Source organism: Manacus candei, unplaced genomic scaffold (genome assembly GCF_025592945.1).
Source record: "Manacus candei isolate 608988 ecotype Guabito, Panama unplaced genomic scaffold, ASM2559294v1 h1tg000003l, whole genome shotgun sequence".
NCBI classification, from domain to species: domain Eukaryota; kingdom Metazoa; phylum Chordata; class Aves; order Passeriformes; family Pipridae; genus Manacus; species Manacus candei.
The window spans coordinates 6,372,156-6,399,001 of NW_026138051.1; the positions used below are offsets into that span (position 1 = coordinate 6,372,156).

At 41.6% G+C, this 26,846-nt stretch overlaps 1 protein-coding gene across 3 annotated transcripts in view; it reads right to left on the reverse strand.

Annotated features, from left to right (window-relative positions):
- The window catches only part of TMEM164 (transmembrane protein 164), a 33,171-nt gene extending 7,850 nt beyond the window's left edge, over positions 1-25,321 (reverse strand). For 2 of the 3 annotated variants that reach the window (XR_007904563.1, XM_051787556.1), the window contains exons 1-5: positions 24,923-25,321; positions 24,079-24,654; positions 14,891-14,940; positions 13,162-13,228; positions 7,703-7,781 (exon numbers count right to left, since the gene is read on the reverse strand). Coding sequence is in view for 2 of the 3 variants with exons in the window: in XM_051787556.1 (XP_051643516.1) it covers positions 7,703-7,781; positions 13,162-13,228; positions 14,891-14,940; positions 24,079-24,525 (643 nt within the window). In the remaining variant the exon portion in view is untranslated. Of the gene's footprint in view, positions 1-7,702; positions 7,782-13,161; positions 13,229-14,890; positions 14,941-24,078; positions 24,710-24,922 lie in introns of those variants that run through there. The other variant, XM_051787566.1, reaches the window with a different exon arrangement.
- Between the last annotated feature and the right edge of the window lie 1,525 nt (positions 25,322-26,846).

The following is a 26,846-nucleotide window of genomic DNA, read 5'->3' on the forward strand; positions in this document are numbered from 1 at the left end:
TGTAATTAGCCAAGGTACGGCTGCACACCGTGTTTCACTGAGCAAGCTGGGACTTGGTGCATCCATGATAAACAGGAGCACAGAAGCTGCTTGGAAAGCAAAAAGCAGCTTGTAAGATTGCTTACCCAGCAGGAAGGTGAAGTTCAGAAGTGTCTGAACTGTAAAATCTAAAGGTAAAAACCAACTCTCCATGAATAGCTTTAAGCTCTACAGGTAGAGGGAAAAAATTCCCAACAGTAATTCTTGGAATGCAAGTGTGAGCTTAGAGCTGGCATCCTATTTAGAAAATGGTACAGGAGTCTTTACTTAAATAGCAACGATATTCATTAAACTCCATGGCCTGAAAACATCAGCTATGTGACACCACCTTGAATATGGTTTTTCATTACAGAGAGCAAGAGGAGGAACCAGCTTTGCTGTCAGAATGCAGGAGATCATGGCTCTATTTTTGGCTGCACCAACTTTAGGTGACCTGGTCAAGCTTTACAGAAACTCTTTGTGCTCCTTCCTCAGCTGTAAAGAAAACATTGTTTGACTTGCAAAATTTATTTATATTGTCTTTGAAGTCCTAGGTGTATGTTTAACCTAGATACATAACACAACATAAAATTTAAATAAGGTATCAAAGCAGTTCCTTGGGAACAGGCTAAACCAAATTAGGTTTCACGTGAACTCATCTGTTGGCAGTTGCCTGTGCTACTTCAAAAGTATTTGACAAAGCCTGGTGGTTGGAAAGCTAAAATACAGAGACCCCCATATCCAAGTGATTTACAGTGCAGGTAGGGTATGAACACCAAAACAGACAAGTGGACCCAGCTATGAAATGAGAATGGAGTGAGACAGCAGTCATTAAAAGACCAAGGAAATTGCACAAGATGACAACAGGATCCATGGCATAATTTGGCTTTGAACCCAGACTTCTCATGTCCAGCTTCAATCTAGTCAGAGAATCATGTTTCAGAGGTCCCTCAAGAGAGCTGTTCAGGTTCCCTCAGCCAAGAATTTCACTCTGCTACATTCTCTCTCTGTTGCAAAACTCCAAAAATGCATCAGCAACTCTCGCTCTCTACAGATTTTTGGGCTTGCTTTGTAATAGAAAAATCCTCCCTTGTTAGACTTTGGAATCCTGAAAATAATGGTGTGACTTTCAGCAGCAGCATTATTTGGCCATCAAGGGACAAACTGGAAACATTGACCTCCACAGGAAAACATCTCATAGTGCTCTGCATTCCCAAGTGTGCTTTGGGAAACTAATTTTAAATTCATACCTGGGATATTTTCTGTACCTTTCTCATTAGATAAATAACCACTATAGATTTTACTACTCTACAGTCCTGCTATTCAGCAGATGGCTGTTTAATGGAGAGCATGGTCTCCTTTCCATAGTACACAGTCTGTTAACAGAGACACACAAACAGGAAAACTGAGACCCAGCTGAGGGGTTGTTTCAAGGGCCTGTGTTGGCTTTGGCAAAAGCTTCTGCTGCTTGAGTGGGAAATCAATTTTAACAGGTAATAGCAGAGAGTTTCACTCTCTATTTGCTAAGGATCATGGGCAATTCTTATACATTAAGCATTTAAAAAATTTAATCCAACTGCCAGTCTGGCACTAATCTCATTCTCAAAAAGAGTCATGGCCCAGACAGTTGAGACCATTCCAAATCAGGGTCATCTTGGTAGGCTGTATATTTGCTCCTGTGTTGAAATAGCATGGCAGGGGATATGTCAGTTTAAATTAAACTTCAATACTTCAATAGCATTGATAGGAAGGATTCCACATAGATCAAAGAGTTAGGCATTCTTTGTCTGCTTCTGCAACAAAATTTTGTTGACCTTGAACATGCCAAGTTGTTTACTTTGCCATCGAGGAAATGGAAGCATGACTTTAAAAATCTAAAAATCAACAAAGACTCCATTTCTTTTATACTGCTGCCCCCACAATGTCTTGTGTTAGTTCAAGTGTTCTTATGAACCATTATTTTTATCTAAAATTCTCAGTACATAGGCTTGTAAAAATTTGAGCGCAACTTAATAGAAAGTGATACTCCCTTTGTAATTCTCTGAAAGCATAATGAAGGAGAAAATTACTCCTTTGTTTGAATTAGAACCTAGATATAGTACGAATTTTTAATTTAGTAAGGTTTTAAATAATCTCTTTAATGTCTTGGGTTTCCATTCCCCACTACATTTGATAGAGCTTTATGAGTTTTCCAGCACTGCACACTCTCCTTCAGTAGTCTCACAATTACAAGACCACCTGCTTAAACCAAAACTCACAGCAACTATTACAGTTCTCTCATTTTCAAGCCTACAAAAATGTGAGGGCAAATTTATTTTCATTTTATTTCCCTTGATCAAAGGGTTAATTCTAATTGTTTGGCCTATTGAGCTGGCCTAGAGACCAAACTTCCTATCCAGAGGAAAACAGGAAAAAAATGTTCTCAAGAGGATGATCCTGAAATCCACTGTTTCCCCTACAGCTGTTCAGACTCCATGTGTAGACTTCAAAATACTACCTTATGCCAGGAGGTTTCTGTTTCCCCTCAGTGCCAGCTGCTCTCATCACAACCAGCTCACACAGGGATCTTATATTACCTGCTCCACTCAGGAACCACTTTTTATTCTCCATAAAGAATCAGCAGGAGTTCTTCCTCTTCCTTCAGACAGCAGCAGCTCTTCTAGATACTGGTACCTGCCCCTCTAAATTTCTTCCTCTCCTAGAGAGAGATTTCATTTTCCAAACGAACTGTAACTGCCCAGGGCATAAAGCTCAGAGGGTCACAGAACAGACATGTCCCCTTCTCTTCCTCTCCAGGTCTCTTAAATCATCAAACAGGATTGTTCTGGAATGATCAAGCTACAAAGGAGACTGAGCCTGCAGCCAGAGTGACAGCACACAGCCACCCTGCTGCTCAAAGTGCCACAGGACAAGCACAGCTGGACAGCAAACCAGACATTTATGTCTAATACGTGGGGTGCAGCAGGCAGACAAAAGCTGGAATGGGAACATGGAACTGCCAGCAGGAGAGTAGGGGAATAATACATAAGAGTTGACAGATCTCCAAGCAGTTCAGAGGTTCAGTGAGAGAGCTGTTACATTATCAAGGATGGAGATGAACTAGAGGTATTACTACCTAAATATGTCCAAGTATAAAGTGATACTTTTCCTGGATTACTACTAAGGTATATAATAAAACCTGCTTTACAACTCCTTTAAAAAGCTAAGGATAGATCTAGCCAAACACAGGTAGAGTGTCGCAAAGGAGAAAAGTGGCTGAACAAAGGGTGCAACAGCTAAAAAAAAAAATCTTTAAATATGGTAATCCCCCACTCTAGACAGCAAGTCCTAACAGCCAATGGAGAGCACAAATTTCAATCCCCCATTGCTTTAATTGCACTTTCCTAGTTTACAGCCATCAGGAAAAATGATCCTTTCGTCTGTACTTGGTATCTGTGTTCTACATCAGCTTCCCCTCGGGTCAGACACGCTGCACTGCCCCCACAGAGCTGCTTCTGCCCAGCTTCTGAAGCGTGACTGAGGCATTCATTCTCCGTGAGAGGGGAAAAAAAGAGGAAAAAAAATAAATCAACTTCTCCTGATTTTCTGACAATGCCAAAGAACTTCTCTCTTTTGATGCCACTTTTGAAGACTCTCAGATCAACAAAGAAAAGGGCGCTAGGACTTGAGTCAGAGAGACTGGATCTTCGTTGCTTATAAAGATATAGCACTCGCCTTAAAAGAAGAAAGTTCTGACTCTACTCCCAGCAAACAACTCAATTATTTGGGGTGTCTGTGTCTGTCCACTTGTGCACAGCAAATCAGCTCTTAAAACACTTAGGGCCGGACCACGGGACTGTCCAGAATCTGCAAGGCCATTACTGTCAGATTCAGCTCCAGAAAAAGGATTTCTCCCCCCAAAAAACCACGACCCCCCCGAACCCCTTCCCGGCCCGCACCTCGCGGACGAACCCGCTGGAACCGGGAATTCCCGGCTCGCGCAGCTCCCCCTGGCGGCCGCGGCCCCACAGCGCGACCGCTCCGGGGTATCCCGGAACTCCAGGTGCGGCTCTTCGGGAACAAAATCCTGGAAAACCTCAGCACCAACATCCTCTTCCACTTGCTGAAGTCCCTAAGGCAACTAAATAAGGCTGGCGATCACGAGACAGAATATCTCTGAGCTCCACTGAGAGGGAGCTGCTATAAATTAACCCTTATTTCAATCTGTTGTGGGCTAACATCATTTGCTCACTGCTCTAAGGAAATAACAATTTCACTTCGATTAAATCTCAATATGATTTGAAGTTCTGAAATAAGGTGCACACCTAACCTTGTCAAATCTACCTGAAAACCTGACCAAACCAGCTTAAGGACCAAGACAGTCAGGAACTGAGAGTCTCTAAAGCTGATGCAGTGCAAATTCGATTTTTTTTCCATTATCTTAAGAGTATACAGTTAAAAAACTAAGCTGTCCTGAACACCACTAGTACCTGGATCTCAGAGGATCAGGTTAATGCACTGGTGCAATAGTTGTGGCAGTTTGAGACATGACACTTCCTCAGCTGCCATCTTCCTCAGCCTTCTCCCTGCAGTCTGTACCCCAGTGACAGAAAGTATAATTATCAGATCATACTCATATGCTTCAGAAAACCAGCTCACTTGTAGAAAGAAGCAGTCTGAGGAGCTTTTTGATGAAGGTGTTGGTTCCATGCTCTAAATCTGCACTGCTGTGGTTCTGGTCTTCTGCCTCCCACCTTGACCATTCATGGCACCTCCCTTTTCCCAGTGCCCACACTCACCTGACATGACAGTGAACCAACACAAACTACAAAAGCATTTGGACTTTTTTGACAGAGAAGCAAGGGTCTCATTTCCTAAGGACAAGAGAAAACAGTGACCTGCAGGTCACTGTTCAGCCCATCCAGTTATTTCTGGAATGCTGTGGCCTATCCAGATGCATCCTGTAATTTTGGGGAGCAGCCACAGGTGACACAAGGTAAGATTCATCCAGAAAAATAAAAGTGCCAACTGCAGACATATTTCATGTAAGAACTGTCTTGAGTTAGGGATCTTCTGTGCTGGCCTGTTACGTCCACACTGCATCTATTTTGCATGAGAGTCTCTTAGTGCAGCCAAGAAAGATAAGCCACTGTGCATAAACATTAATTTTGTCTGGCACAAATGTGTATGTATGTATACACATACGAACTTGGGAAGAAGATATGTTAAGAAAGGGAAGTAGGGAAACTTACATTCACTCAGTACAGAGGGGAGAGAAAGAGAGAAAGAAGACTTAATCCCCAAGAGGGAATATGCCCTTGAGCTTCAGTGAGTTCACTTTGCTACGCTGAAGCCTGAGTTCTAAAAGTCTCTCTCTCACCAATGTGCTGCTAAGTGTGGTAAAGCCCCCACACTTATGGGGTCAGGAGGGACATGAAGGTGATGCTGCCAGTGCATCATGACCTGTCTGCACCACAGTAATGAATAGCAGGAAGACACTAAAAATAAATCATTGCAGCCTTTGTTTGCTGTCACCCAATTTCCTTTCAAAAAGGAAACGTTTCAGCAGGGAGTCGAATGCGTGTGCATGACTGGGGTGATACCTGATTAGCACATCAGCAAACATGGGTGTGCAGTTTTGCATGGACTGAGCCTCAAATCCACTCTGCTTCAGGTGTTCTGCTCACCCTGCCTCTGAGAAATGTTTGGACCCCATAAAGGCCAGATGTCCAGTAAAAGTGAAGTCGTACATTTTTCCATATGCAATCCATTCCTTGTCATTTTTCCAGTTTTCTACCCTCCAATTACTTCTCTCAGCCACAATCCATAGATTCACTGTTGCAAATTTCTATTTAGAATACAGAAACTGAGCTGCATGCTGCTCAATGTCAGTGACAGAAAAAAGCAATTTTCACAAGATATACTTAGGATAAAGGCCTGTGTAATCTACCCAGAAGGTACTTTAAACAGAGGTGCTAGTGAAATGACAAAACACTAACAAATGTTTTCAGGCTTAGTAATTTTTCCATCAAAAATCATGCATCAGGTCACCTGTGGCACCATAACTAATGCAGGAGTTGATGGATGTTAATGAATTACAGTCAGTCAGGTGACAAGAAGGCAAGTGCATAAGACATGGAACAGTTATTAGTTACACAGCCTAGAGCAATCTCAATCGACAGATTTAGCCAACCAAGCTCTTTGGCAATTTCAATGCCATCACATCAACATTAGATGGCAGCAAATACCCGTAAGGTAATACAGGGCAGGAGTTAAGAAAACTGGACCAGGGTGACAATCCCCAACCCTTCAAACTGCAAATACAGTCCTGTCTGTCCCAGGTCCTGAAAAACCTCAAGACTCTCTACTTCAAAACAAAAAGCCAAGCCAAACCAAAAAAAAACCCAAAACTTAAATGAACATATCAAGTGACATCCAAAGCCAAACCTTAAGGCAGAGAACATACATGTCAAAATGATGTCAGACGGGAACTTCAAGGCCACCAAGTGATTTACTGACATCCCAAGAGCTTGGTTTGTCACTGCCTACAGAGTACTCCATGGCTGATTACACTTTTTCCCCCCCTGCTCCCCACACTTCTGCAAAGACTGGGATTTTGTATCACTTCTACAACCACACTGCACTTTAGCATTATTTGCCAGAATTTTAGGATACCAAGGATGGATTAAAATTAAATGTGGCTGTCATATCTCTCTGGTAAGAGAAAGAAGCAGAATGAAGTTTCGAAGTATGATACTTCACTTTTTCCCTTGAATCATTTTTGTTTAGTTTTCACTCAGCAGGTTACAGTGCAATACAGTCACTATAACACAGAGGTTATTGAAGGATTGTAAGTCACTGCTGGTATAAAATCCATTCTGTTGAATCAGTTGTAAGAGGTTGATTCTGCTTGTTCTGAGCATTGTCTAAACTGCATCCCATTGGTTCACATCACATAATCAGGGTTTTCATTAAAGGCAACTGAACCCCTGGACCCTGAGTTATCTTTTATTGCCTAAATAAAACAATTCAGCTCTGCTAGAAAATGCAGCCGGAGGCATGTGAACGCTAGAGGGGAGCAGAGCATCACATCAGCTGAATACACACTGCATTCCCTTCTGAGGAAAAATCACTGGCCAGGGGAACAATTTGGGATTCCCAGACTTACCGAACTATTATGGCATAAGTGAATGCAAGATGGAAATCTTGTTAGAAGAGATAACAAGCAAGTTAGTTCATGTCACTAATATGTGTCACTGCATTTCATTAGAGCTTCAGAATTTCTGTAACCTGCCTGACTAGACAACTAATATTTACTGGGATGTAATCATGATTTTTTTTTTCAGCTCATTTTAAGTTCCAGCACTGAGAAGGCAAAGGTCTTAAAAATACATCCCCCCACCAACTTGAGAGTGTTACAAAGTGGCAGAGATGCTACTCAAAAAGACAGTGCACATTATACCAATACACCCTTGGTATCCCTTTGGGTAATAGACCCATTTTTTTTGATTTCCATTTCACTGCCTGACACAAGTTGGTGTTACCTGGATTACAACTCCAACATTAGAACATTAGAAACTATTAAGTAACAACAGGGAAAACTGGTTTAAAAAAGGGTAAGAATGAAATTGGTGGTATCCAGTAAGCACATTTTCTTCATTGCATGGGACCAATTCAGTCCATATGGAGTAAACTGTTAACATACCTCCTTTCTGCAGCAGATAGATGGGCACAACGTAAAGCATCACATGCTGGATATAATAAATTTCCATTTCAAATGGGAGCTGTGGGAAAAGGAAAATATTTGTAAATATTTTTCGTCACTAATAACCAAGTTACAAGGAATCATTCTCCTTAGGACCTATGACAATGCATGGAGCTCAGTTATTTTATCACCTATGCATATTGACAAAGAGCTGACATTAATGGTCAGTGCCTTGAAAGTACCCTGAAACTGTACCCATTCCACTCCCCTTACCACAAATGGAAGGCAGCACTTCCAATAGACAATTCCCAAAGTGAGCCAGAAGCACAACACCGAAGGAATAGCATAAGATTGTTCTTTTTCCTTTCTTTGCTTGCATAAATTACCAATAACAATGCAAACCCTTCCAGTAATCAAACCAGACTGTGGCTTGTCTGTTGGAAGGAGAGAGGGGGAGAAAAGTTTTCCCTTTCTATTGCTGTTCTGAGACACTGAAGCATTGAAACAGATGCATTACAGAAATTTCTACATTAACAGAAGAGAGGTTGAAACATAGTTTGGTTTTCTTCCTAAATAGCAGTCAATGAACAGCTGGTAATTAACATAGTGATCTTCTAAATTCAACTACAATTCTTATATCCTATTTTTAATGTAAAAGATGCTAAAACCAACAGCCAGATTCTGCCAGTCCTGGCATCCCCCAGCTGAATGTCTGTGCCCTGATGGCAACCTCCAAGGTGTTCAGTCAGCTCCAGGGAGACTAGGCTAACAAACCTTTCCATACAATCTGTTGGGTTATTCTGTATCAGAACATAAACCCAAGCAAGGTAATGGTATGCAAAAAGAAGAACTTCATGGAAGTTGTGAGGTTTCCTGAACTTGAACCTTTCCTGCTGTCCCTTGTCGAAGGGCACAGAGAGAAAAGTGAGGGAATTAAAATTTGGGAAGGGGCTAAAGTAGTTTTCCTAATTGGAGAAAAAGCTGCACCTCTCCCACTTCAGAAACAATTGCTCCTGAATATAAACACCATAACGTGAGGCAGGCACTCCTGCCAAGGAGCATTCTCTGGTTATCTCTGGTTTCAAAAGGGCTTCCACACTCGGAGTTGTGAGGGTCCCTTACACAAACACTGCGCTCAGGACACTCCTCAGAACAGAGGAACAGTTGTTTATGCTGCAGAAGTGTTGACAATATTTTTTTTGTGTGTAAAACAAAACATCTTTTTCCCCCACTGTAAGAGATGGATTGTTCTGAAGCCTGGCTGATCATGCAAGTGCATTTCCTGCTGTAGAGCTGCAGAGTTTCTGTACAACCAAGCACTCAAGTTGCACAGCCAGGCTACAACAAACAGAAAATGAAAAAACACACCAGAGGAACTATAAAGTTGTACTGAGCAACTGGCTCACCTGGACCTAAATGCCTTGTCTATAAACTGTTTTATCAATAAAAGATTCACTCACAGATAGCAGAGAGGCACCTTCTACATGCAAAGAGAAACTGTAAGTGAAGATAAGCACAGGGGATCACCCAGCAGCTGGTTTTCAGTGGGCAAGCAGGTTAACACTTTGCTGTTTTCTGAAAGTAGTACTCTTCCCTCTGTTAAATATTTGTATCTTGGCTCAAGCACCATACTGTGCAAGAGCACTTCCTCCATCACTCTGTACAATCACTGCAGAATATGGCAGAAAAGGAATAGAAAGAATTCAACTCCCAGGTTCTGGTCTTTCCTGTAGCACATCCAGCACACAGCCCAGCAAACATCAAATGTTGCACTGTACCAGCCACCCTCTTAGACATTACCATCACTAACACACTCATACCAGTTTAATGCACACAGCATGTACAACTGCCCAGAGATGCACCAGCCTTGGCTTTATCACCTACCAGCAACCCAAGCACAATCTCTCAGTAGCCCCCAACTGTTCCCGTTGTTCTTCCTTGTGCCAGTTAGATAAAGCCAGTTTAGAGATGACTTCATGAGCTACCATGACCTGTTTCACTTTGCTGTGCAGGCACAGGCACTTCAGGAAAACTGAATTATTACTTCAAGAATCAGCAGGCAATGGTTGGAGTGTGCATGGAATGTACTCAAAGTCCTGCTCAGAGTATGATTCTGCTCCTAACACAGATTTTGAATGTGTACCTCTCTGGCCAAACAGTTCTAATAATAGAAAATAGCAGCTTCTGGAAACATTAAAACTGCACCATTTCAGCCATGTGAGCAGAGACAACAAGTCCAACACCTTTGGGACATGTCCTGTTTTTTACTTTATCTATATCAACATTTTCAGGACATCAGCTTGCAAAAAAAAAAAAAAAAAGCCAACCCACTTTCAAACCAGTAGAAAGAGTTTCCTTTAAAATTTGATTAATGCAATATGAAAGCTCAAACAAATCCAGCTACTCTCCAAACACTTGGAGTCTTTGTGCCAGTTAAATGAATTTACCCACCTAGCCTGGTTATCAGGACCTACACTGTGTTCCATGTAACATAAACACAGAGTAAAAAGAAATCTTTCTACTCCTGTATATCCTCTTATACCTTTCTAGGGTCCTACTTGGGAACCTAACAAGCCAATCCCCTTAGCATCTTCTCTACTTAAGAGTCACAAAAGATTACCCTATGATTAGAGTGAATAATTAATGCTGACCAAGAATTAATCACATCATGAGAAAGGGATGAAATTATGAGGTAAAATTAAAATACCCTTAATTTCTGAAAGGAAAAGAACTCACAAAATAATATTGCAAATTCTGAATAAGAACTGAACAAGCTGACTGCATAAGAAACAATTTTATCTCTATCCAGTGTCTATTCCAATGCACAAAATTTAATTCCATCAGCACATCATAAATAATGTAGCAAATAACTGGAGTATTTAGGTGCCAAATAAATACAAGTGGGTGCATCGGTTGCATCTGTTAATTGTTGACACCTCAACATCATGCCAAGGCAGGAAAATATTTTCTTGGAAAGAACAGAATAGACTGACCTCATCTTTCAGGCTACATTTGTTTGGAACACTATCCCAGGTACCCATTATAGTCCAACAAGATTTTTGACAAGCACAGTTTAACTGAAAGATTAAAACAACAAAAGGTAGAAACTTTCTTCTGTAGGTGCAGTGAATATCTCAACTCTCCATTTCCACTGCCAAGAGACCACTATCTAAGAATAATTTTGAAATTACTGAGGTTCTAAAAAAAAAAAAATTAACAGATGCATGACAAGAAAATGGAAACCATGAAATTATGCCAGAAGCTTCAACCAATTTATTTTTCAGGATAATTTAATGTTGAAGTAGTTATACAAAAAGAATACTTACAATGCATTCAGTAATGTAAGTGGTAGCAAAAGCATGTGACCCAACAGCCTGTGCCACAAAATGTTGTAAGAGGTGTTCTGGAAATTACATTGAACAGGTTAACACTTGGAAGCAAAACCCTGATATCCACTGAATCATCCATCAGCTGGTGAAGCAATGATCCTCTTCCATTCTCTATCTCCTGCCTTTTGCCCCTTTCAGATTATTGGTAAGCACAAATAAAACTGCACATCTAATATCTTTTCCTGCATCTCACTGCGTTCATCTCCCTAATGATACACAACCTGCCAGCTATTATGCACATGCCTCCTGCTGAACTTGCCAAATTAGCAGGTGTCTCCAAACAGAGACTACAGATCAGCACCATTATCTGCTGCCTGCAAGATTCCAAACAATCCCATGGAAGAGGGAGCTTTAGGACAACGTCAGCCGAGGACAACGAAAAACCTACCACAAGACAACATCCAACTGTATATCAAATAATTCACAAAGACAAAACACATTTTACACTCTGAAAGGCACCAGGGAGGCCTTTTGGCACTCAGGGCCATGCATCTGTTTGGCACAATCCCTCAAAGTGATGGGAGGCACCAGTCTCCTGCTCTCCAGCTCCACTGACCTCAGAACTCTCTCTGCCCCAGACCATCTCCCTCCCCACGCTGGGTTAGGTGACCAATTTTTCATGCTCTTTGTGCCACACACTATATATTACAACTATTTACAGACATATCTAAGTATATAAATTTTTGTATGAAACACACAAAAATATGACACAAAATATCATAAAACTGAAATTTGAAGTTGCTGCATAGAGACACGACAGTTCTCGACAACCAAAAGTTTTTCACTTAGATACTATAAACCAGAGCAGACAGCTCAGACAAAATTATTGAGGTTCTTTTGAAATTCCTACTAAGTTTTAGGAGACATTTCCTGCTTTCAGGACAACGTCAGCATAAACAACTACAGTGGTAGTTGTGGAGCTGAATGTCTGTCTGCCACGAGAGAATCTGGGTCAAAGCAGCAGCACTCTACAACATCACCCACATTATCTTGTGCCAGAAGAAACATTGAAAAGAGAAAAGCTGTTAGGCCAAAAATATCCTATGTTGTATTTACTCCAAAAATATTTGCTCTTGGACATTGTCCTTTGGCTCCTCCAATCCTAATTATGGAGACAATTTTGTGAATAGTCTGCATCTTTCTTGTTTAATCACCACTGCCCTAATATGAGTGACATCTATGATCGTGGCAGAGAAAACAAAAGCTAATGAGTTATTAAATACTGCAACATTTTATCCTTCAAAGGTTACCCAGGAAAATAATTTTGTCATGCTTAAGGTTATATTTACTTGAAAACTAGATGGCTTTAAATACAAAATAAAAAGATTTATCCTTATCAGGAAAAAATCCCACTTGTTTTATTCATTTGATGCCCTTCAGCAGTATCAAGTTTTAATAAAACAATTGCAAACTGCACATAAGCATAAGTTTATACCTAATCTTATTTAGACAGTTAATATCTGCAAAGGGAGAGCCAATAACAAGATTTGCAATGGAGTCTGAAGTCCACAACAATTTTGTTAATAATATTAATTCATGTGCCATATGGCCAATAGGTTTAAGAATCTTACTAGGCACAACAATAGGTTAACTTTTTGTCCAGGAGACTGGAGTTTTATAGCAGATTTGAAAACTTAGATGGGAAAAAGGAAACCTGCTGTGCCTAATCTTGGGAGAGAGGGGTTGACAGCCAAGAACAACATTTGGCATTTTCCAGGCCAGAGGAATCTTACATTTACACAGAGTCTGAAAAGCCTGGAACTGAATTTTGACCACATGCCACCAGGTTAACCTGTGAAAGCCTCTTTCAAAGCCATTAAAGTTTCCTCTCCTTTAAGGCCAGGAGGGAACTGATGCTTGGAATGCAGCAGTGTTGGTTTTTCACACCGAGTCACAGACACCCCAAAAATACAGTGGTATTTTGGCTCCACTGTAATGACCTGTACTGGGAATCTACAGCCTGGTAAAATAAACTTTAAAAGGCCAAACAAAGCAAAGCTCTGACATCTTTCCAAAGAAAATCTTTTAGAAACAAATTAAAAAGAAGGAAGAAAACTACAGTACACTCACCAGGCGTGTATTAACAACAGGAAACAGCAATGCCAACAGGGCCCCATTCAGCATGTGCATCTGCAACCTTAGGAAAAAGATGGGATACTCTTTTCACAGATGGAAATCCAATGCAGTGCTTTCACTTATTTTACGTAGTATCTCTTCAATAAAAGGTAGCAAGACACTTAAAATTCTTTTGGCTTGAATTTGAATAAAGTCACTGTTAAATGCAATTAATGAGATACTGGTAAATGCAATAACCAGGACAAAAACATATATTTAAATACACATTTGTAGAATTTCCTAAAGTAGGACTGCTTTCTATAATAAGCTCTGGATTCCTAGAAAGCCTGGACTGTCCATAATCCTGTTCATGATGCAAGCTGCTAGATAGCTGGAATTCTGCTGTTCACTTGTCTTCCAGAGCTTAAAATAGCATATTTGATAACAGTTTCTATCCTGCTTAACCCTACGAATGTATAGCTTCAAAGAAAAGCTTCAGGAATCTGAAAGAAGTCCCTTAAATAAAAGAACTACATTTATCAAAATGCAACAGCAAGTCCTAAACAAAGCATGAGGCAGGACAGTAGTGTCATAATACTGTATTTTATGCAGTTTTCAACCATCTTTTTCTGAACCACTGTTGCATCACAGGAACAGAAAAATTGTATCTTATATAAAGGAGACTGAAACAGTTTGGGTACTAAGTAAAGCATAAACTGCCACCAACCACCGAACCACTGCCTGTCATAAACTGTTAGGAATTTAAAAGGAATTTGATGGGGGGGACGAGGGGGACAAGGTATTACAACTTTAAAACAGTCTTTCACACATAATTTATATGCTGTCAGGGTGTCAAAATAGAAATACTCAATCTGAAAAAAAAAAAAAAAAAACAAAACAACAAACCAACAAATATTGTGGCCTCTGCCCTATAACCTTTAGCAAAGATTTCCTGGACACCAGACATGCTCTTCACACTCTTCAAGATGGAGAAGCTGACACAGGATCTCTATAATCCCAGCACAAAAAATAAGGAACAATGGGGAAAAGTTGCAGAGAGAAGGTAGGAGGCATTCCCCCAGCATCATTTTTCCAAGAAATGTCCAGAATTAGACAAGAAAGAGCTGAATTTAATGTTGGGGTGGCAATTACAGCCATTTCTGACCACCATTCTGCCTAGGAAGTCCCCTGACCTTCCCCACAACACAACTAATTCAGTCCTTTAGCTGCTCACTGGACTCTGCTGCCCATTAGAGCCTCATGCACATTAGAAACTCTTGTGGTTCGTAAAGTAACATGCAGTATTTTAGGAAAGATTGCATGGATTTGAGAAATACCCAGGTCAGCAAGAATTTGCATTAACTATTTAACCTTACCTATCCACAATTTTAAAATTAGACTCATACTGTATGCATGGCCTTCAATGAGGCCCAGTTACTAATTTTTACTGAGGATAATAAAAAGGTGCAAGGCCCATGACACAAATTAATCTGCATTAACTCCTCTGTTACTGAGCTAATTCATGTTCAAAAGGGAGGCCAAACCCACCATAGAGAAGCACCAAGGGTATGTGACCCAACACTCACCCTTTAAGCTCTGATTCCCTTCAATGTATCATTTTTCAATCCAACCAATATGCATTTCCAACTCCATATAAAACTTAATCACTGCTTAAGTCATAAAATACTAACTTCTAAAATACATTATGAAAGTAGACAGAAGTGTAGCAAGGAAGAGGTATTACCTGAAGAGAATCATTGCAGTCCGACATGGGGGACAGGCGAGAAGAAAAATCTGAAACATCAGAAACAAATTTACATTAATGACATGACCTCTTTTAGACTCCATTTTCTAAATCTTTCCTACCCAGTTCTGCATGTCACAAATCATTGCTAACCAGAAGAACTGTTTTGCAGCAGAGCTAGAAAAGACTAAAAATCTTGAAAAAATTAAAAGGTCTCACTTTACCCACATAAAAAGGATTTAAGCAGTATGAGCAGCACCAAGAGTTCAGTGCCAAACAAACAAGCCAAATTCTAGCCTGTTGTTATTGGCATTATAAAAGGTCTCTCAAAAAGCAGATTACTGTATTAGCAATCATTTTCTACAGCAGGTCCCTTAACCCTCAATCATGATAAGGTCCTTGCTGTGCTAAAGACCAGCATTTACAGCACCACCACTGCCCTTCCCTTCAGCAGTGCCAGATCCAGCTCTTGAGGGTCCCACACAAGATGCCTGTCTCTGAAAGCCTCCTAATACTTCCCAAAACAAGGCTACCACAGTACCTGCTCTATGTGTAAGCTTAGCAGTCACCTTTAAATGCTTCCATTGTCACACTCAGAGTATTTGGAAACTACTGTAAAAATGTCACCAATTATTAGCCACCAAAAGTAACTGAATACAATGGGAGTAGCATGTTTGTTTTTCTTTTCAGGTCATACTCCTACTATAAACAGGACCTGATCTAAATTTTTATATAATAAAGTTCTGTTGATTTGCTAAAATGCCCCATCTAAATTTAGAGGACAAGCATCATCCTTTTATATACTGACACAAGATACGTGTTGCTTTTGAAGCACAATTAATACTGCCATGAAACAAATTCTGCTCTTCCAAGATAAATTTTTTTCTTTCTCTTTCCTACATCTTAAAAAAAAAAATAGAAAACTACAGATTGAGCTTTTTCTTTATATGCACAAATTAATCAAACCAGAAATGTGTCTTAATCACACCAGACATTTCTTTTTCTAATGCACTGCAGAGTGTTCCAACTACTCCATGGTAGAGCAAAAGCTACAATACACGTCTGTACACTGAATCTCAGTGCTGAGGGTAAAAACCAGCTCACATTTAAAAAGGATGGCACTGCTACAAAGACTCAGATGGACATACCAATTTAAAACACTTCACTACCATGGAGACAGGCAAAGGAGAGAACAAGATTCACAGCTGCTTATTTTTACTTCAACTCTACTGAAAGAAACATTTTTAGGAACTGATGAGGGAAAAATAAATATTTAACACTTTTAAGCATGCAAATCCCTCTGTTAGGGGGGATCTTTCACAAAATAAGCCTGACTTCCATTTTTTACGACAGCAGAAAAATCATAACCAGAATGTTTATGTTAAAACTCAGGATTATGGAACAGATCTTCAAATGCTTCAGCTGTCAGCTGCAAATTTTCTCCTTTGTCTAACATTTCCCAGTTTCTTTGACGTGTTAGAATGCCACGTTTCACCACCAGTTTTAGTAATCAACATTTCAAAAATCAAGACTAGTAAAAATCTCAAGAGCTATTCTCAAAAGATATGTACAATCTTTTGTTCAAAATGGAACAGCAATACTGCCTCTGAACTAAAGAAAAACACCTCTTCAAATACCTATTAATTGAATGTTATTGCCTCACTCCATGAGCTAAATAGGGAGAGCTCACTGATTTTGTTTGTTTGGTCCTATGAGTTGGCTGGATTTCCGCTTTTCTTTTATTCCAGAACGTTCCAAATCTCCACAAAATACTACACATAAGAGCTCCTCTCAAAAGTATTTTAATGGCACTAATTTTCAGTCAGTACACTGCGGCAGAGAGGGAAGTCAAAACTTGTCATGAAAAGCTTTTCTTCCACCAGCCTTAGCCCTGCTGAGACAGAAACATGCATAACAAAGATCATCTTGTTTGATCAACAAACTAAAGAGACAAAAGACAATTCAATAGGTAGTGGGGAAGAACAGAACTAGTCACACAATTCTAACCATTCCAGATTCAGCATCACACGAAGTAGCACTCCTGAGATCAATGGGAACACTTACAGATGTCTGAGTAGCTCCTGGCAGAAGACAGCCAAGCACAGGACGAGTAAAACCCCTGCATCTCACACACACAGCACGGATTTCATTTACCTTTCAAAACCGCAGCTTGTCTGTCCCTGAGCCGCCTGTTTGATTTAGTATCTCCTTGCAGCAGACTGGAAACACATCTTTCTTTTCAAACACTGCAGTCCTGATCACTTAACCAGATCATAAATTGATTGGTTTAGTGTACTATTTCAGAATGAAAGTTTCAAGAGGTTATACTTTAATTTCTACTGGCAATATTCAGAGCAATGTGAAAAATTCGGGGAAACCAGATTATTCCAAAATTGGAATGAATTTAAAACAAAAGGAAAAAAAGCAAGAGAGAGACAGGCTTTGGTCAATCTGCACTGAAATAAAACTTTTCACCCTCTTAGGTGTATCCAAGTACTCTCCAGAGCAGAAGAGATTAAAAGGTATGTTTAAAAGGTATGTTTAAAAGGTATGTTTAAAAGGTATGTTTAAAAGGCTAAGATACAATAAAGTATACTTACCCAAGAGTGGTAGGGTTAAGTGTACTTTACTGTACTTATAAAAACCATCCATTTTCCCACACAAGACAAGGAACATCTAAGCAGAGGGACAATTTAAGAGATATAAAAGTCTTGGTTAATTAACTCAAAACTTAATTTTAAAGTAAGTTCAAAATAATCATTCTATCATTTATCAGGAAGTAACAGTTTAACAGCTCCACCTTATAGCTTTGACTTGGCATTTCTTTCTGCATAAACTATCAATTCAGCCCTACCACTTATAAGCCATCATTTGCTTTCTGAAAGGTAACTGAAATAAAAATCATACCCGTGGTTTGACAAGCTCAGACTGCCACATCTGAAAAAGATGTGACATTCCAGTTGCTAAATAGCAGCAAGTTGAATGTATTTAATATTTTAGCATAAAAACCACAGCTGCCTCACTGTCACACAGCTTTAGGGATTAATGTGTCCTGTGGAATTGCTAACCTAATGTGAAGGATACTCATGATTCAAAGCAACACTGCTGGCAGAGCATTAAGAAATACTTCAATAAAAGTAGCTTCTGTGTTACATAAACCAGACTCAGGGAGCACAAGAAGCTGCCTGTCCCTGCTTTCCACCTCCCAGCTTCCCAGTTCTACCCAGGGATGGATGAGGTGTAGCAAGTTGAACAGTTTCCATCCTCTATAATCTAATGTATTGTAAATTATATATGTTCATTAGGACAGATATTCTAGATTAATCTCCCCTTCCACAGGTTTAGTTTTTTAACTGATAAACCTATACTCACCCTCTTTCCTTTTAGAGTCTTAGGTAAAAGATTTCTAGATTTCTCATATTTTAGGATTAATTATTAACATGACTCAGGTCTTTCTATGCGTGCATTAGCTTTAGTTATCACATCTTAGTATTTCAGAGGTCACTGAAGTTACTTTTCCTTTTTTCCCCTCACCACTTTATGCACCAGTCCTTCACTAGTAGTGGGTTACTTCATTCCCCATTCTAAAATCAGTGCTTTAACAAAACCTGACAATCAAAAAAGCAAAAGTCCGATTTCTTAAGAAAATCTAAATTCAGTGTAAATTAAATTAAATTACATCTAAATCTGTCAGTGACACTGCAGGAGCTTGCATGAGTTCACAATAAAATTTTTACATGCACTTTCACATACACTCACTTTTGTTACGTCTTCCTCCCAAACAAGATGTTTTGCATCAGTTTCCTACAGAAGCAAAATCATCACAGCAAAGTCCTGCTCTACTCGGCCTCAAGTCACCAATACGTTTTTTCCTGTTGCAGTTCAAAATCCCTCAATTTGTTGGATTTTACAACAGAAATTTGTGATCTTTAAAACCAGCAGGATAATAAATATCTTACTACAGCCAATTTTTGCCAAAGAAACAGAAACAGCAACACAATCCATAAAAAACTAAGGCATACAGCACCACATTCCTGATAATTTAAGCTGGCATTTCACTAACCAACAAAGTATCACAGTACAAACAATTAAATTGGCTTGACACTAATTACTTGGCCATCTGAATAAACATAAACCCTCACCACATCAATCTAAAGCCCTGAGGAAGTGTCACCAGAAACATGAGTGCCATTACACCCTTTGCAGGCTTTGAATTCATGGCTCAGGACTCGTGGGGAACATCAAGGTTCAAATTGCTGCAGGGAATGGACAACCCCTGCAGTAAAACTCATCATCTGTGACTGGCAGTGCAAACATTTACAGCAGGGCAAGGAGACAGCACAGAAGGGTTTCTTAGACTGGAAGGTGAAAGACATCCCAATCCTTGGAATTTATAAGGTGTCCAGTATGGTCACTGCTGCTGTTTTAGTCCACCACCCCACTGAGGTTCCTAAAGGCCTCAGGCAGCGACTCCTGAAACATCAGTTTAAGTCACCAGCAAACAACCTACATGAAATGGTGGGTGAAACTGCCAAATAGGATAAAAAAAATCCTTCCTAAAAATATATTGCAGCCAACAGTGATACATTATAACACACTGAAACAATATAAATAGCTCTGTTCTCAAAAAAAAGAAACTAAACAGAAGAGGAAAAAAGAAAAGAGGCCTGTCCCTCTCTAATATGTTGCTCAAACTACACATGTGGCCCTTTGAATTATATTTGCTTTAAATCTGTGATGATCTCATCAAAACAAACCAATATCTGGTTACTTAATCATTCATCTAGTGGTCTTTAGATGATAACCCACAGTGTAAATATTTGGGGTCAGAGAAAGTTAAGCTTTTTCATATACCATTTCCAACCATTCAGTTCCTACTCCAGTTTAGAGAGGAAGATTACCCTGTGTCAGTTCCCTGCTTGTTATATTCTTTTCTCCTAAAAGTACCCAGAATAAAGGAGAGAATTACCTAGCCTCAAGCACAGAGGCATTTCCAAATTCTAGCAACTTCAAAGCAAAGGCTTAACCAAGAGCTTTAAACTCCAGTTCCTCAGCTCAAACATTGACCAGCACCATGACACATTCCCGTGGTCCCTGTCACCTGGACTAAAGGGCACATTTTCAGCTCAGGATAAAGCATCACAGGCCAAATCTTGTTTAAATTAAAATGGCTGAACCATAATCTTCTGAAACAAAGAAAACCGTGAATCACAGCCTTAAGACACATTTGCTATCCTTTCTATACTAAATTAAAAATGTCTATTATTTCTGAATAGGAATCCTTGCCATTACTTCTCCATTTCTCTACTATATGCTGGGATTTACTAAAAATAAACACAGCGGTGAAACGAAGTATATACTATGTTAAAACTATCACAGAAAAGCTTTTCCTCAGCTCACCAAGTAATTACTACATTAATTACAGTATCAGTAAAAGCCTCTAAACTTCAGTTGACAGTGTTTTTGAAACACAACAAAATCATTGCTTAAAACCAAATTGTAACAATTAAGAAAAGGCTGACAGTTCTCAGAACCAGGGGCAGATCAAACCACCCGAGCACGCCCTGGTGTTCTGAAAGCCACACTCATAATCTGGAGCATCACAGACCCAGCATAAAGGAAGTGAAGAAGTGTCTCCTGATCTGCCACTTCCTATCTGTGCCCCTGAGGCTGCCCTCACCTTCCTGGGGGTAAAATGCCCTCTTTTGCAAGAAATGAGGTTTGCAACTGAGAAACACCAGTGCTTTCAGTGCTCCTTCCCTAAATGTGAAATGAAGAACTGCTACATGAACACAAGGGTTGTGATTGAAGAGTTAGAAAAATTTATAGCCTAAAGAATACAGAACAGATAAAGAAAATTGGGTTGATATCATTGGTTTTGACACTGCAAGGCATGAAACCCTTTCACCTCACAGAAGTAATTCTGTAGGTGTTCTGATGCTCATACACAGGGAGACAACACTTATGCAGACACTTCTCAACAAGCACATTCTGGCTGCTGCCAAAAGTCTCCTTCACAAAACTTGCAAAGAAATCAATAGTGCTGTGATTGGCTCTTGAGGGAACCCTCCCTCTTCCACTGCTGAATCAGAAATTTAAGACTTCCTTCACAGACAATTTCAGTACCACAGTTCTGTGTCCTAAAATACTGGAAAGGATTAGTGTCTTCAAAACATAAACCTGGTTCCTTACACATATGCTGAATTTTTTCCTGCTATGCAAAGGCCAATAGGTTTGCAACACCCTAAGGATTTAATGTTTCCCTCTTAGGATACCCTTTTATGCCAGGTTTACAGCAGCAGCACTTGCTCCAGTTATATCCCCAGTCCTAAAAGGCAAGTGGTTTGTGGTTTGTTTTTTTTTTTTTAAACAGAAGTATTCAAATAATTTTCACAAAGACCATTCTTTACATGAAGAAAGAGTTCAGTATGAATTCCTTCATAGACATCTCCCCTTGATGTACCAAACATTAGCTAAGCATTGTACTGCACAAACCAAGCCCATCCCCATCCAACAGCTGGCAGAGAAACCAAATAAGTTTCCATTAATCTTTGTTTCAAAATACATATAATTTTTTTAAGAGTTTAAATATTTATCTCTCAATGATGCTGCACTTATGACACTGGTGAAGAAACACCCTTCTTCCTCCAGAAGCTATGCAAGAAGCCAAAACCCAGAGCAGGGCTGGAAATGATTATCACTGTTTGTAGATAATTCAGCCAGGTGACAGGGCAGCAACAAATTCTCTGAAGCTGATTAACCACAACAACTGTTCAGGTAGTTAAATATGTTTACTTCACTGACACTTCCTCCTTACAATGACACATCTAAGCTAATTCTTTCCACTTATGAAAAGACTTGATTTGAACAGAAGTTGGCATGATAGGCAGAAATTAGACACCTGATCAAAACAGACTCATTTGTAGAACCCAGTAGCCCTAATATTACTCAGTTTTGTCTTCCCAAACGCACCACACATCTAAATCCCATATTATTTTGATCTCATTTCAGTCTTAGGTCTTTTAAGAGCAGAACTTTAGCTTTTATGCAGAGAAAATCCGAAGGATAACTTCTAGTTCCGAATATTTTTGGCTCAGAGCCCAGAGCCTTTGTTGCTGAGGTGAAGAAAATGAAAAGAGAAATGGAGTGAAAGAAGAGCCCTTTAACAACAGCTACGGTTGGCTTCTCTTTGAAGTGATCCTGATTGTTGTAGTACCTTTCATCTCTTCACCTCCTACTTTGTTCATCCTATTATTTAGACATGGTAGCAGGGTTATGTATAAACTACTGCAAGAACAGAAGTGAAAGATAAATTATATTGTCATATATTTCACCTTGCCAACCTGTTGCCCTTCAGATATTTAGGCCAAAAATCAATGCTTGCAAGATTACACCTATCTATTACTTGTCTGCTGCTGGAAGTCATTGACTATCCCTATGTCTAACCTGGTGTCTCTGTGGAAAGCTGTTGGTTTTGCCATTATTTTCATCCTCTACATTAAGCCCAAGCCTGTTTCTAAATGAAGGGCCCAACTTCTGCATTTTGCTGACATACTCACCTTCTCAATTTCACAAATGCTGGAACATCATTTCTAATGAGGAATTAGCACAGGATTATTTTTAAAAGCTTCACAATTGGTCAAAAAGAGATTCAGAACAGCCCATGCCTGACTACAGGGCTCAAGTCTCCATCTCCTTGGGGAAGGCATTATTGAAAGAAGTGAACAGTCCTTGCTCCCCCAGGGAGCATTTTGCTGAACGTCATAACATCCTATCATAAAGACAACTAAACTTTCAAATCCTACTGCTAACATATCCCCACCTCCTTTCTGGAGAATTACTAGGAAAATTTCCCAGTTATCACTGAGTATTGACTAGAAATGGAATGTGGCTGCATGATTTCATTTTAATTACTTCTACACTGTCATTCCATAACTTCAGTCCCAATGCTGACTAACTGATTGCACAGCAATCACTACCCCTTCACAGGAAGGAAGTGTCCTATGCTGTAAACTACCGAGCAAGCATTGCATCACGGCCTAGGAATTTACATAACCTACTAATTAAGTTCCGGAACTGTAAATTAATTGCTGTAAAGGTCTTGAATATCACTGTACCACTCTTGAAATAATCCCCATCTCCCTCAAACCTCTGGTACAACCAGAAAAGATGTTTCCCGTCCTGTTAGGAAATGCTCTCCAGGTGTGAATGTAACAACTGGCTTGATCTGATTCAGCCCAGATCACTTTGCATCCTGCAGTGGGAGACCAAGAATGGCACTGATCCAATATTACTGATCCTAGACAGTTGTTACCACGCCAGCTTTTATGAAAGCCTTTTTGACACTCTTCTAAGTTGTTTCTAATCTTCTAAGCTGAGGATTCAACATTAGCAAAATTAAACAAAGTAATAATTTTGTCTCCCGCCCTTCTTACCAAGCTCAGTGGGACTGACAGTTAAGTACATCTACAGGAGTATTAACAAACAAGCTTCTAGGCTTTAGATATCCCAGTTCAGTAACTGTTTATCTATGTATCCTTCTATGTATCCATTATTTTGAAATCTATACAAGTTGCACATTTTTACACATCAGCAACAAGTCATTAAAACACATGGTTTATCCACAGGTATTAGGCCATATCACCTTGTTCAACTCCATGTATGAGACACAGGTAACACCTGCTTCCTTACTGCTCAGTTGCTAAGATTAGAAAGGTAAACCAACAAAGAATAATTTATTTCTCCAACACCTTCACAAAACACATTCACACCCAAAGAAGTCACTCGCTTGAAAAAGTTGCACAGAGATTACACAGCTGCTTTCGCAATTATCCTGTTCTCTTTAGGTTTGGTGCAACTTTGAGCACTACTGTCAGTGGAAACAGTCTCTTCTAGTCTTGAAACAAGGATCAGGTGAAAGCAAGTGCTGAGAAAACCTTAATTATTTACATTTTCAACCAGAGATTCGGACATTAATCATAGCTACAATTTCACCTTTTCGTCTGACTCAGGTTACTTGAGAGGTTTCACTTAAGCTGACTAAAAACTGAGTTTAAAATGTTTATATCAATTCTTAGCATTTGTACTTTTGCTATGCACTTTTGGTCCACAAACAGACTACGGGAAAAATACTGCCTTGCAAGTACACCACAAGAGCCAACTTCCAGGTGACCCTACACAAGCCTTACCTGCATCATGGTGACCACATGGCAGGGATTCAGGAGGTAAATGACAGTCCTGGTGGCAAACTTGAAGCCCACCTCCAGTCCAAAGATGAGGCAGAGCAGCACCAGGAGCACGTTCTTGCCCAAGCTCTCCTGCTTAGTCTGGGGCTGCTGCAGCAGATTCTCCAGCTCCCTGAGGTGCAGATGCCTGAGCTTCCCCAAGGACAGGAGGATCTCCACGATGCCTACGCTGAGGAAGACCAAACTCTCCAGCAAGCGCTGCTTCCCCGAGAGAAAGGCAGCGCATTCAGGCCCTCCATTGCCGGCAAAGCTGGGGTCCACCCCCCCATACATCCAGTCCAGGAGGTTGTGGAGGCTGTAGCGAGACATGGCGGGACGGTGCCTCTTCTCCAGGAACAGGTACGAGCAAGACGGAATCAAAGCCAAAATTCTGCCGGGCTGACGAAACATGAAACGTCCAGAGGTTCCCTTTGCAGTCCTTCCTTCCCGGGCTCCAGGAGAACGGGGCAGCTCCGCCCGGGGCAAGGGCAATTCTTCACTCTCCCTTCCGATGCCCGGAGGAGCCCCGCTCGCAGCAGCCTGCGGGGAGGGAGAGGCCGCAGCTGCACGGAGCCTGTGAGCTCCGGAGCCTCGGAGCTCCAGACCCCCCGCCCCGGGACCCCTTCTCTTCCCACCCGGCTCTACCGCCCACCCCCGCCGCTCTCCCCTTCCCCACCGTGCAGGGCTGCCCTTACCCGCGGTCAGCGCTGTGACCTGCCCGCCCCCTCCCTCCCTTCCTCCCTCCGCCCGGTCCCATTCCCGGTCCCCCGCCGTCCCCGCATCCCCCGGCGCGGCGCGGCCGCGGTACCTCCGCGGGCAGGCGGGTGTCAGGGAGCGGCAGGCCCAGCGCCCCCGGCCATGGCGCCGGCCCCGGCGAAGGGAAGGGACGGGAAGGAGGAAGCAACGCTCCGCTCGGCGGCAGCGCCGGCACGGCCGAGACTCCGGGCCCGAGCGGGCGGGCCGCTCCCCGCGGCTGGCCCGGCCCCTGCCCGGCGCCGCAGCATCACCCCACCGACGTGCCTGACTCACGCCGAAAAATGGACGTGTCCCCCCGAATTGGCTGCGCCCGGCCGCCCGCTCCTCCCTCCGCCCCGGCTGCGCCCGCCTCCCGCCGCTCCCCATCGCCTCCCTCCGCCGCTGCTCCCTCGGCGGGCTGCGCGATCCCCGTCCTCGGCTCCCTCCTGCCTGTTGCCTCTGCTCTCGTCTGGCTGCTCCCCTCCCTCCTCCTCCTCGCCCTTATCGCAGTCAGCCCCACGCAGCTGCCCGCGGTTCGCCCCCTCGGGAAGAAGGGAAGGACCGGGCACAGCTCTGCACGCCCGTCACCGTGGTCCCGTTCGCCGACCCGCTCGGCAGCGGCCTTAACTCGATAAACGAGTTTTTCAAGTGCCATTGCAGCTGGTGTAGGTCGGCCAAGGAATGGCAGTGGCCCGCGCAAGAAAGGACAAATCCAAGCGGGGCTCCAGCTCCAAACCCGAGTGGGGCTCCAGCCCAGTCCCGGTCTGGACGCCTGCAGGTACGTGCAGCCAGGTGTGCCCGGTGCCATTCACAGAGCACAGAGCCAGGTCTTTGTGCCTACACGATTTACTGCCACGTGTGCCAGACCGAGCCCTGTGCAGCAGAAGCCAGATTTGGTTCCTAGTTTGTGGGTTTGTGAAGCAGTTGTACTGTAAACATGTATCTGAAAGGCAAAGGTCTGTGGAGATGTAGCTGGAGTAGTGGGTTAAGGGGGTGTTGTTGAGGCAATTGGAGCCATGGACATCCCCTGAGAGCTGTCTTATCCTTCAGATTTTATTTCACATAACCTGCGTGCAGCACATCTTTCCATCCTGACCATTACAACTGGGCTGCCCTTCTCCGCAGGACAGCACTAGGACAGCTCTGTTTCAGGTCAAACTGTTGAGCCTGCTTAATTCCACAAATAAGTTTGAAAAAAACACGATCAGGTATCAATACTGTCTCACTCAAAGGGATTTCCGTGTAGAAAGAGGGGCAGCAGCCCCTGGTCTGTAAAGCTGGAGGCAGTATGTGAATGCCATTCTACTGTGGAAGAAATTAGTCTCTTTTTGGGAAATAAGGTGTCCCATCAGGCTTTTTCAAGGTCTTCAGGGGCTCCTATCCACAATTAGAGCTTGATAAGAATTCTACAAAATGCTGTTTTCTCAGTCACTGCTGACTCATCAAAACACCTAAACCTGCAGCACAAACCTCCTGCAAATATCTCCCCCATTAACACACACACGTGCCATATACACACACCTCCTGCCCCAACCTGCCTGTGAGGCCTGAATACTCAAACCAAGCAACTCAGCACTAACACCAATATTTGGCAGTTCTTTTCTTCCTCTATTTCTAAAACACAGGATTACTGCTCACAGAGATAAGCACAGAGTATTTTCTCTCAGGGGTCTCCCAATTTGATAATTTGCTGCCATGTGCAACCTGGAACAGATCTGTCCCCTTCTACTCCCTTGCTCACATACAAGAAGACATTCTGCTGCTAGAAGCAATCCCAGGCAGTTTTATATCTTACTTCTGCATTTCACTCAGTCTCTCACCTTTGGCAGTGTCTGTGGTCTGTTTCTCACACTTCTTTCCTGAGCTTTCCTTTGGTGAAGTGAAAAACCCCTTTTATTAGAACAGTAATATGCTGTCAGGTGTTGGTATCTCTGATGTGACTTCTTTAGAATAGGGCCTAGCCACAAGAATATAGTGGCTTGGTTGGGTGGTTTGGG